The sequence below is a fragment of the Argentina silus genome (genome assembly GCF_951799395.1).
Source record: "Argentina silus genome assembly, chromosome: 4".
NCBI lineage: Eukaryota > Metazoa > Chordata > Actinopteri > Argentiniformes > Argentinidae > Argentina > Argentina silus.
The window spans coordinates 7510245-7522744 of NC_139658.1; the positions used below are offsets into that span (position 1 = coordinate 7510245).

The 12500-nt window shown below is 46.7% G+C and overlaps 2 protein-coding genes across 2 annotated transcripts in view; one reads left to right on the forward strand and one right to left on the reverse strand.

The window, feature by feature from the left end:
• The window catches only part of LOC310803187 (cytochrome c oxidase subunit NDUFA4), a gene marked incomplete at both ends in the record, with an annotated part of 5234 nt that extends 4735 nt beyond the window's left edge, over positions 1-499 (forward strand). The window contains one exon of the mRNA XM_083667875.1: positions 443-499. Within this exon, the coding sequence (XP_083524001.1) occupies positions 443-499 (57 nt within the window). The remainder of the gene's footprint in view (positions 1-442) is intronic.
• Positions 500-4150: 3651 nt separating this feature from the next.
• LOC310803525 (serine hydroxymethyltransferase, mitochondrial-like) overlaps positions 4151-12500 on the reverse strand; it is a 20337-nt gene continuing 11987 nt past the window's right edge. The window contains exons 4-12 of the mRNA XM_083668337.1: positions 12090-12290; positions 11432-11513; positions 9940-10062; positions 8477-8616; positions 7982-8144; positions 7667-7766; positions 7089-7244; positions 6774-6881; positions 4151-6120 (exon numbers count right to left, since the gene is read on the reverse strand). Coding sequence (XP_083524463.1) covers positions 5993-6120; positions 6774-6881; positions 7089-7244; positions 7667-7766; positions 7982-8144; positions 8477-8616; positions 9940-10062; positions 11432-11513; positions 12090-12290 — 1201 coding nt within the window. The 3' untranslated portion in view covers positions 4151-5992. The remainder of the gene's footprint in view (positions 6121-6773; positions 6882-7088; positions 7245-7666; positions 7767-7981; positions 8145-8476; positions 8617-9939; positions 10063-11431; positions 11514-12089; positions 12291-12500) is intronic.

Here is a 12500-nt window from a genome sequence, read left to right on the forward strand (position 1 = left end):
AGGGCCTGACAGCCGACCAATCAAAGAAAATATGCAGGGAGAAAATAATCAGTGCCGACGCAAAAACGTGTTTTCTGTCACGGTTGGGAGAGTGTGTGTGTATGGCGTCCATGACATATGCAAAGTGAGCGTCCTGAGCGTCTCACCACAGAGACAAAAAAAATGAAAATAAATGAGCACTCTTGCAACAGAGGATCATGCTAAATTAGTGTGTGTGTGTGTTTATATATATGTGTGTGTCCAGATGCTAAATTAGTGTGAGAAAGCAGTTTGTGTGTGTGTGTGTGTGTGTGTGTGTGTGTGTGTGTGTGTGTGTGTGTGTGTGTGTGTGTGTGTGTGTATGAGGGGCGGGCAGCTCAGTGTTTGAATTTGCTTTCCTAAAGACACACTGATGAATTTAATTTAAGCAAAACATATTTAAATGTATTCTCTCCCTCCCCAGTTGGTGGCCGTCAGCACTGACTACAATAATCTGAAGAAGGAGGGCCCTGACTTTTAAAGGTCCTCCAGGCAACTGCAGGGGCACCAAGTTTGGCAGGACCTCCTGTCATCCTAGTGGCAGAGTGTAGCCTCCTCATCCTAGGCCTCTGTCTCTTCTCACACAACCCTAAACTAACACTGTAACCTTGAAAACAAAGCTATTAAATCAGTCCAAAAAGTCTATTTGGGTTGGCTTCTGTGTGTGCAGTAACTGTAGGCTGCTGTATTGTCCACAAAGCAACCCACAGACTACACATTAAGAATTGACTAATTACAATATAAAATGTACATAATACAGAGCAACATCTCACTCTCTCTCACACACACACACGCACACACGCACACACACACGGGTCATGTACATACACATTACACACACACACATACACAAAATATATAAAAGCTTGAACATCACAAATAGATTACTGGGCCAAATAATGTGTCATTACTGGGATATACAGCTGTTGACGTGAGAACCAAAATAGGAACTAGTGATCAAAATATGCATGTAGGTCACACTGATGCTTCACACCAGCTCTCACTGAGAATCAAGAGAGGACATGGAAATGTCCTACCATATACTGGACCAGGGGAGGCTTCTGTTTTGATACCATTCCACATTCCATTCCATGCATTACAATGAGCCCGTCCTGATTTCTACCTCCACCAGCCTCCCTGAGTGTGGACAGAAACATGACTTTCACTTTGTAAGAGATTTGTGAGGAAAATGTTGAAATCAATATTCTCTGCAAATATGCCACGCAGTCGTACCTTTTCAGTATGATGAGGACGATTGGAAGAGTGTGTGTGTGTGCTGAATGGATAATGAAAAACACACACCCACACCCACACATGCACACAATCTGTATCCTAAATTCACAGGAGATCGCCTATATGGCAAACTGGCTCTCCTTCAGCTCTCCTGATATCTAATATACAGTCTCACCTTCTGTATGAATCACCATACAACAGCCAGGCATGGCTCAGGAGAGGGAATAGGCTGTTGGGGGGGGGGGGCAAAATACAGCCCCCTTTAAACAGGGCTGTGCCCCCCCTCCTTGGCGCGGTGCCCAGTGGGTAGTGTGTGCTGTGGTGTGGTGTGGTGCGCAGCTCCTGTCAGGGCCCCAGCACTCGCTGACAGGTAATCAGGCAGGCAGAGGCATCGCACCAGGGCCATAATCACTACCCCCCACCACACACAGATACACACACACATAGGGGCACACAGACACAGACACACACACACAGGGGAACACACGACACACAGACAGGGGCACACACACATACACACAGGACAGTCATTATCCTAGCGGAAGGCTTCACAGGGCATCATGATTGCATTCCCTCCATTTGTTATTCTCATATATTAGGATACATCTGCAGACCACAGGCAATTGCTGCACAAACCCCTGCTGCTCTGATGTCATTCCAGAACTCTAAGTTGGGGGGAAATGTCCTGAAAGGCAAGGGAAGAGATATTTGTTTGAGCTTCCTCGTTTGTTTCTTTGTACCTGTTCCTGTTTGACTTGTATTTTTGGAGCGACTTTGAATAGCTGCTTGTTCCAAAGCCAGTATCTACAGGCTCTCCGTTTGTAGGCTACACCCAGGAATCATTCGTCCTATTCAGGCCTCTCTTTTCCTCACTTTTGATTCTGCTGCATCAAGATGGCAGTCCACCCCTGGGCAGCGGAGGGAGGACACTAGAAAGAGAGAGAGAGAGAGAGAGAAAGAGAGACTGGCACTAGAGATAGAGAGAGAGAAGGAAAGGAAGGATATTTTTAGATAAGGATTAATTTTAATGTGAGAGATAAGAAGTGCAGGGGGGGGGATCCAGTTCCACATGCACAAATAAATAAGTAAATAGGCCAGGCAGTGAACCGGAGGCAGGCGGCGGTGGTTGGTTGGTGGTTGTTGGGTGAAGTGCGGAGGTTTGGAGGCCCAGGGCTGATCCACTGATCCAGCAGAGATAGGGCCCATCCTTTCATCTCCCACACCATACACCCGCCTGGCTGGTACACACCGCTCACTGGGCAGGAACAGAGTGCACTCTGGGACTGTGGGTCAGACACGCCCACATGCCCTACTCTGGATGGTCACTGACACAGAAGAGGTCCAAAAACCACCACTAGCCCCCTACACCCTAGCCCCCTACGCCCCAGCCAGCCAGGATACTTGTGCAGATCGGAGTAGGGTTCTACAGATCTGAACAAAGTGGATAGGAAGAAGTAGCTACACATTGCCCTCTGATAGACCTCTGGGAAGCCTCTTCTTCGGCCTTACTTATACATATCCAATCCTTTCAGATCTACTACTAACGTTTATAGAGGCCTAAAAATAAAAATCATCCATTCAGAATGTGCCCAAGTTTGCTCTTGCTCTACGGTACAGCTATAAAGTAATATGGTCATTGAGGTAAAGTTGGAAAAAGCAATTTCAAAAACTGTTCCAGGCAGGTAATGTTGTCCTGAGCATGAATTTGTAAACATGCCAGGAGCGTGTTTACAATGGATGAGAATAGCTCACAGTGCGAAAACAGGACAAAGATTTCTGCTGCATTGGCACTTGTTATACAGTCTCCCCTCTCCTCTCGGTCTCAGGCGGAGGAGTGTGTTTCACGAGGGAGGAGGTGAAAATAGTTTGCAGAAGTGGTTGGTCACAGCCTCAGGTTGAGTGTGAAAATATGTTTACCAAAAGTGTGTTTGTGTGTGTGTGTCACTCTCTCTATATCTCTCTCTCTCTCTCTCACACACACACACACACGACACACTCTCTCTCCCACTTCGCAGTTCCAGCGAGTGTCAGTTTGTATGAGATTCTGCTGGCTCCACTTCAGCACTTCAGGACTGAGGCTGCTGTCAGCCTGCTAATTGATGAGGGGAAGATTTCCTTCTCCCCAGTGTGTGATCAATCCACCTTCCCCCCACCCTCCCGCCACCATACCTCCCCCAGACTGGCAGTGATTACGCCACCAGGAACACTTATGTTTTATTATGAGATAATTACTGAACATTAGCAAGGTTTGGGTGTTTAAATAGGATTTTAAATGGCAGCAAACCCAAGCGAGCGACTCTCCCGCCCTCTATAATGCCATATCATGTTACGCTATGTTTAATTATGACAGGCATTCAAATGACAGAGGCAGTCTAAATACATGAAGCCAATTAATTGCAGACACTGTCATTTATCCCCCCCCTCATTAAACATTGGTGATTTATTGTCAAATCAGCCGAGGGGGGAACTGAGGAGGTTGGTACAACAGTCGCAAGCTGAGGAGTTTACAGGTGTTGCTGCCTCTCTACTGAAACGCCACAGACAGGCAGCAGTTAGTCACGCCTTGTTGGGTCCTTTACATGGTGTTTAGCATGGTTCGAACTACAGGGGGCTTTGGGGGGGGGGGAGGGGGGCCAAGCACCCCATAACGAATTAGGGTGCCCCACCCATGAAAAACTTAAATATCAATGTCAATATGAAAAGTTTATCTATGTTGCCCCCCAAAATATGACACCACTCCTCCAAAAGATAAGTTAGGAATACAGAATGATAGAATGAGTCAACCATCGTTTCTCACTGCACCCCAAACATCAAAATGATGTAGAATGAGTTAACCACCGTTTCTCACTCCACCCCACACATCCACACAGACAAACAGCACAAAACAATTTTGTAGTACTGCATATATTTATTAGGATTAAGGTTTTATCTATAAAATGTTCTGTAAAGAAAGTTAACTGTGCAGACATGATACATTTACTCTTGACAGCATATTGGACAAGTGTCAGGAAATAACAGGGGTCAGTTTCCAGAAAACTTCGTAGCTTAAGCAGTACTTAATTTCTCCCGAGAATCCTTTGCAGGTCAATCTTCTTTGCGTGAAAGAACTACATTTATTAAAATAATTAACATTGCTGGTTTAGCAGAGGAGTGGGACTGGTTTTTTCAAAAAAATATATTAAATACTACTTTAGCTACAAAGCTTTTGGGAAACTGACCCCAGGTTGGCAATTCTGACCATGTCTAGTGGGGGACTAACAGGTAAGAGCCAAATCATTCTGATCTTATATGCCTACGTCTGGTAGTTGTGCAAGACAACTTGTAGCTCTGCTATTACTGATGTCCCTCTGGGTTCTGTTCTCTGTGGTGTGCAGTCAGTATTATTCACAAATGGAGGATTTCTCACTTGCTCACTGATGCAGTGATAACACACAAAACACCTCCATTTTGTGAACCAAATCAGGCCCCAAAATATAAATATTCTGAAATTAAATTAACCTCCCATCACTGCTATTTTAAAACTACAAAGTGTGACATTGGACAATAAATGTTCATGCAGGTATTTTTTTGTTCAATTTAAATACTCTCTCCTCAAAAAAGCAACAATGTAAGCATTAAGATACCTGCACCATGGTATAGGATGTTAAGATAATTCTGTTCTGTAAAGTACAATACATACAAAAGTATTTCTCTGTAAACACATTGAATGTCAACAATTTTGGAAATATTCCAGGATGACTATTTATTGTACTTTAGTTATTTATCCATTTGCTAAAAAGATCTACTAAAATAAAGGATATGCACTTTACTTCCTTAATTGAGGCCCTGGCCTATGAGATGCAGGGGGCGGGGGGGTAGAGAGGTGTTCACAACAGGGGAAAGATCCTGTTATGGGGACCACCTGATGCCCTGACGCCCCCCGCCCGTCGGCTTGGACCCCTTGACTTCAGACGACGCTTCATGGAGCTGGTTACCACAGGCTGGGGTCAGTTGAATTCCAATTCAGTGAATCCAAAAAGAACATTGAAATTCAGTTTCAAAGATGGCAAATGGGGCATTCATTTTCAATGATTTCTCATTAATACTGAAAAAGAGAAGCTTTTTACATCCAAAGCTTTTCAAGAGAAAATTAAAATCACTTTCTGAATTGACATCAAACTGACCCCAACACTGTTGGTTACATACACACATTACAACAACACAAGGTAAAGAGGAACACGTGTAAAAAATCATCATCATCATCTACTGAGTTGTTAAGACATTGTGTTACAGATTTAAGACTCTGTGCTACTAATGAGCATCTAATCTAGGTGCCACCAGTGATATGTCACAGCCAGGTCTAGTCTACGGTCGGATCAGGTCGGATTATCTCTTGGATTACGTGCTTGTGTTGAGGACCACTATTGTGTTGAGGAGTTGCAGAAACAACACGTACAGAAACATGGATCTTCATGTAAACATACAGTAGAAATGTATCAAAAGGTAGAAGCTCCACAGAATTACTCTCAAATGAATCACCGTCAACCTAAAATCAGAGGTCATTCTCATAAAACCGACTCCAGCGAATGACGCAGGATTAACAATGTCTCCACTCTGACTGGACAACAGGGAAAGTCTATGATTAGCAGCTCCACCAGGTCAAAGGTAATCTGTCCTCACTTGCCTTCACCACCACCCTATCCCTCCATCATTCTCCACCCCCTCCCCTCCCCTCCCAACCCGCTCCCCCTCTAGAGCTTGTCTAGTGATCCTCAAACCCGGGCATGGGGAAGGGACGCGCGAAGGCCTCCACGCGGTACCGCAGATCAGCGATGCGGGCCACCGTCTCTGGGTCCTCCAGCAGGAAGTTCTTGAACTCCTGAAGCTTACCTGAAAAGGACAAGAAGAGAACAGGTGTCACTTCCTGCAGTCTTTGGACCTTTCTCAATTGTTAGAAACTTGATTCCTCACGTCCACTCCTCTGTCCTCCACTCACTTCCTATTCAAAAAAGCATTGGGGGAGAATATCTAAAAAGGGGAGGAACCTACATCTTCTCCTCCAATGTGCTTCGAGTAGGAAGCAAGTGGAGGATTGAGGAGAGGATGTAATTAATCAATTTTCTAACAATTGATAAAGGGCCTTTGTTGTTATGATAGGCAATGTTTTTATAGAAGCCCACTCTGGGTTTCTCACATGCACGTCAGTTGACTTATACTCTATTCAAACCCTAACCAGTCTTTCAAAGTTAAATTTGTTGGTAAGAACGAGACAGCAGTGTTTTTTCCCCTTCCTTTCTTCACCCACAATACTTTATATGTGACAGGCGGGGTTTGAACCTGGGTCTCCCACGTGGAAGACCCAAGCATCTACCATTAGGCCAAGAGTACATCCTCAACGTCCGACAAGGGCAACACTTCAGAATTGTACATGTCTACCTCATCACAAGGGCGTGATTACAAATCACCAACACTACATATACATAAACTTTTATTTGGGCCAGTTAACGTGTCTAATTACTCCCTGCCTCTCCCGCTCCACTCACCAGTCTTCTTCTTGACGTCCAGGGCGATCTTGAAGCCTTCGTCCATGAACTCCACCACCTGTGTGAAGTCAGCCTCTTTGAACTGTCTTGAGGTGAGGGCTGGGGCACCTGGGGGTTAGGAGACACGGAGGTCAGGGCACAGGGGTCCCATTACACTCAGGTGTGAGGAATTATAAAAGAGGGGGGGGAGAAACCCCCCCCCCCCCCACTGTTGCTCAGGTGTTATGAACAGTAAAGGAGCAGGGCTAAGGTGAAGCCGTGTTCTTCAGGTGTCAGGAACAGTAAAGAGCATAGAGCAGCGTTGCGGTCACCTACCTAGCCTGAGGCCCCCGGGGGTGAGGGCACTCTTGTCCCCAGGGCACGTGTTCTTGTTGGCCGTGATTGACACCAGCTCCAGCACTCTCTCGGCCCGAGCGCCATCGATACCCTGAGGCCTCAGGTCCACCAGGACCAGGTGGGTGTCTGTCCCTCCTGAAACGTTCAACCAGAACACATGGTCAATACCTCGGACTGTGCAGTGGCTGGGGAAATCTCTATTTTGAGCAAATGCCAGCAAACCCACATGCAAAGAATTTTGGGGATGTTGTTCATTACAAAAATCTGGCTTTTGAAGTTCAACTTTAGAAAATATATTACTTAAAAGCTCAGGGTGAGGCTGTCACTTATACCACATATGAATTTCACAGTTGAATCGCAGGTGCAGGAATGACCAACAGCAGGTTATGGTCAAATCAGTAGGTTTAATACAATCACGTAATACACCAACACTCTACAAACATGATGGTTATACAAGTCTAGATATAAACTAGTAATCGATACACATTCCCAATGTGTCCTGTATTCCCAGTACCAAACTGGGTGAAAAGGGAGTAGCCTAAAAGGGAGTAGCCTACCTGACACCAGTGTGTATCCTTTACTGAGGAGGGCTGTGGCCATGGCTGTGGAGTTCCTCATCACCTGGCCTATGTAGTCTCTGAACATCGGTGTTGAAGACTGGACACACAGTGAGAGAGAGAGAGGGGGGGTGGAGGTTGTTGTTAGAAACACACTCAACAATGATGTGAGGGGGAAGGTCATCTTAAGTCCATTGTTCGGCTATGAAAATGATCCAAGTGCTACAAATCCTTTGGTAAACTCATCTATGGTTGAGCCTAAAGGCCACAGGCAGAAAGGTGTGGAGAAATGGAGGTATAGAGAGGGGGTCTGACCTGTCGGAGAGCGACAGCCACCCCAGCGATGGCGTGGTTGTGGGGTCCACCCTGCAGGGAGGGGAACACAGCGAAGTTGATCTTGTCCTCCAGGTCATACATGACCTCCTTGCCCTTCTTGTCCACGGAACGTGTGCCCTTACGGTAGAAGATCAGGCCAGCCCTGGAGAGACACACACCCAGTAGAACAGATACACATCATATACTCATCAGGGTTCAACAAACATTTTTTGGGGTAGTATCCTGTTCTACAAAGTTCTTTCAATGGAGATTCCTCCATTCTACTGTCCTTATCCAGACTCATGTCTGGCTCCTCTGAGGAGGTGATTAGAGGTGACCAGGTGTCTATGGTATAGCGCCCAGGTCAGACTCATACCTGGTGACCAGGTGTGTATGGTGGAGGTGACCAGGTGTGTGTGGTGGAGGTGACCAGGTGTGTGTGTGTGTGTGTGTGTGTGTTCGCATGTGGTGGAGGTGACCAGGTCAGACTCATACCTGGCTCCTCTGAGAGACTTGTGTGTGGTGGAGGTGACAATGTCAGAGTAGTCGAAGGGAGAGGGGATGGCCTTGCCTGCTACCAGACCACTGATATGGGCCATGTCTGACACCAGGTAGGCCTTCAAATCCGTACACAGCTGGAGGAGGAGAGAGAAAACACAATCGTAGTTAATAAGTATTCCATAAATACATGGAATAAATGACACAGACCTTCACTTCCGTACATAGCTGGAGGAGAGAAAAGACACAGGTTAATTCCAGGGCCATAGGGTATCCATATGCAGTACCAAACAGGACTCTGGTTAATACTACCCATATCATGAAATTCACTTAAACGGAAGATGACATATCAAATTGGGAGTTTTGATTGCACACTTTACATGACAAAAGGGCGTCATAATTCGTTTTATGTAGATGACATACATAACATGGTGTTGTTCTATAAGTAGGTGGCTTATGACAGATTCATGAGGGCTAATCTTCATCATCATCATCATCATCTAAAGGCGTTAGTTCTCTACATGAAAAGATGCGGCACATTCAATAGAACTTCACCTCTCCCTCCCTCCCTCTGCCGAGTCTTACGGGGAAAAAAAGCAACAAGCGATGAATAGCTACTGTAACATGCAAATGATTCCTTCCTTGGCAAATGATCACAGTGATAAACAAACTATTTAGAGCTCTGATTAATATGCATAATCATGATTATCTCTCTCTTTTCACATCTAATCTGGCTTCATCACATGACTCTCAGATTATTAAGCAGTCAAGCAGCTTGTGAGGCAAAAAAAAAAAGAAAAGAAAAAAAAAAAAAAGGGAAAAATAACACAGTTAGCCCAACAGGAATACAGAGCTTTCTGCAAAAGGGGGGAAAAAAATGAAAAAAACAAAACAACAAACTACAAAACACTGCGTAACCCCTGAAAACCTGAAGTGGAGCCAGGAACAACAACCTGGAGTGTTTACTTACTGGAGACTGCAGTAAACACACTCTCTCAGAGACCTGCTAGCCTGCTAGAGACCGAACGTAGCTTCATCTGAGGACTTGTGACTTTATTTTTTTCAATAAAAAAAACCCCCACTAACACTGTTATCACAAACACTCTGTGTGGTCCTGTGTGTGATTCTGTTGTGCTGGAGGTAGAAGTGTACTGCCAACAGTGAGGTACAACTCAGGAGTGAATAAGAGATCAGGTGGACGGGTGAAACAAAATAATACAGAGAGGTGTCTTACTCCAGACTGAATGAGAGCTGTGGGGTGCGAGGTTGTGAGTACAGCTGTGTGAGAGATAGACAGAAAAGAAAGACACACAAACACACAGACACACACACGCACCGTTTCTTAGAATAAGAGAACAGTGATAATGTAAACACTGCAAAAAAAAAGTATAGTGTGTGAGAAAAGGGAAGGAGTGCGAGGGAGCAGGAGAGACTGCGATATGAACACAGGGAAGTGTCACCTTCTTGATGCGAGCGTAGTCAATGAGGCGGGCGTAGGCGCTGGTGCCTGCGATGATCAACTTGGGGCGAAACAGTCTGGCAGTCATCTCCATCTGCTCATAGTCAATGAGTCCTGTCGCAGGCTAGAGAGAGAGAAGGAGGAGGAGGAGGAGAAAGAAGGAGAGAGAGGGGGGACGGAGAGGGGGAGAGAAGGAGAGAGGGAGAAAACGAGGGAGAGGGGGCAAGGGCGAGAGAGGGAGTGAGGGAAGGAGAGAAACACCTGTCAAGACAACTGAGGCTCAACAGCTAAACTGTTCCAACACTTAGCAGTAAATGGGGTCCCATAAACGACCAGCCATTCTAAAGGAAGTGTTGGACAACCCAGTACCGTTACAGAGGAGACCTGATACAGTCACTCATCACATGAAACGGAATCAACGCAACCACAACCAACTAAAATCACATGACCCGCTAGGCTAGTCTAGGCTTGTGCAGCCGATTCTCCCCAACACCCACGTCTGGCTCCCTCTGCGTCACTGCAGGAGAATGGGAAGCTTTATTTAGACAAGGGGGATAATCTCCCATCTCCTCGGTCCATCTTCAAACTGCCCCTCACTCCATCAAGGTGCTCATTCTCAGGACAGAGTGCCCCCCCCACCCGTCCCCGCCCCCACCCCCCTCCCCAACCCGCCCCGCCGGCCTGTCGATTTCCCATTATCTCTCCCGCAGTGGGGGCCTGCCCCGTCATCCATCACTGACCACAGAAAACACACACACACACACACACACACACACACACACACACACACACACACACACACACACACAGGACTTGTCGACATTGATCACCTCTACACAACACACAGCCACAGGACTACATTGATCATCACTACGCAGCCTAGAAAGTATGGATAGATCACAAAGAAATACCACTGGAATGGACACACTCACACAATCCTCCCTCTCGCCAGTTTCCCCCCCCCCCCCCCCCCCCATCTCCTCTCCTGCCATCTAAAGAAATAGTCACAATGCTATAAGTATGATAATAACTTAAAGAAACGAGGGCTCTGGAAGGAGACTGGTACCTCAACGCTGACTAACATGGGCGAGTGAATAACCCTGACCGATACAGGATCAACTAGTAAACAAGACCTGTACGCCTGGATGAACAACAGCCCTTCTGGTGCAGACACACGCGTTGGATACCATTCCTCATTCCGTTCCATGCATTACAATGAGCTTGTCTTCCGATTTCTACCTCCGCCAGCCTCCCCTTAGTAGACAGGTTCTCTGACATAAACAAGACCACGCCGTAGGAGAGTGGGATGTATAGCTGCCCCCCCCCCCCCCCCCCCCCCTACTAGGAGATGACAGATGAGGACCCCCCCCCCCCCGGGCCGGTTGGAGCCGGAATGTTCTCCTCTAGCTGGTTACCATCTGAGCAGCCAGGGGTACAGGGTTACAGATGGGTAAACAGGGACAAGGGAGTGGCTGGGGAGGGTCTCTACTTACATTCAGCTTGTAAGGCATGGACTCAAAATAGATGGAGGTGGCAGATATCCTCTTCACGTCAGACATGTAGCCGTGGGTCAGACTGGTGGCAGAATAACAAGGATATGAGTAACAAGGATGTGAGTAACATGGACATGTCCCAACACACACGCGTGCACAAGCAATGCACACACCTCATTCTAACTTGTTCACGTCATCTCAACCCAGACGACATCAGCATCACCGTGTTAAAACAAATATCTGGGTGAAAGGTAACTGGATACAATCAATGACCTCATTACTCTTGGTCCACACTGGATTTGAAATCTTCGAAGGATTTATGCAGCAGAGTGTATTTGGACCTCCGCCAACAGAAGACGACCTAAATCTTTTACGAAGGCCCTCGTGACGGTGAATGAGTGAGGTAGAGAATGAACGGGGGATGGAAAGAGAGAGAGAGTAAAGAGGCGTAGAGAGTAACAGATAGAGAGTGAACATGTGCGAGAGAGGCGGGGGTTGGGCGAGACCCCGAGGGACCTTCCTGACCTGTATCCCGCTAAGTCAAAACCTAAAAGTAACTCTAACCTTCAACAAGAGAGTGCATAAGTGAGAGTTCTAGAGGGAGAGTTAGCCACTCAGAGTGAGTGAGAGTTCGTGGTGTAGTGGGGTAGGTACTGACTGTCCTCCGTCGGGCAGGTCCAGGCCCATGATGCGGTCGTGGGGCTTCAGAACGGCCGTGTAGACGGCGAAGTTGGCAGGAGAGCCGGAGTAGGGCTGGACGTTCACCCCCCACAGAGCAGGGTCCAGGTCAAAGGCCTCCAGAGCCCTCTTCTGACACAGCAGCTCGATCTGGTCAACCACCTCAGCTCCTCCATAGTACCTAGAGAGAACAGGACAGGAGAGAGGAGAGGACAGGGGAGAGGAGGAGAGAGGACAAGAAAGAAGGAGGGAGACAGCACCATATCATTAGAATAACAACAATACAACTACACTAGTGCTGCACGATGTACCGGTTCTACAAAAGTATCCCGATACCCTGCTTTGAAAACGGTTCTAGACTAAGAACATTCAGAACCATATTTGTTTCTTT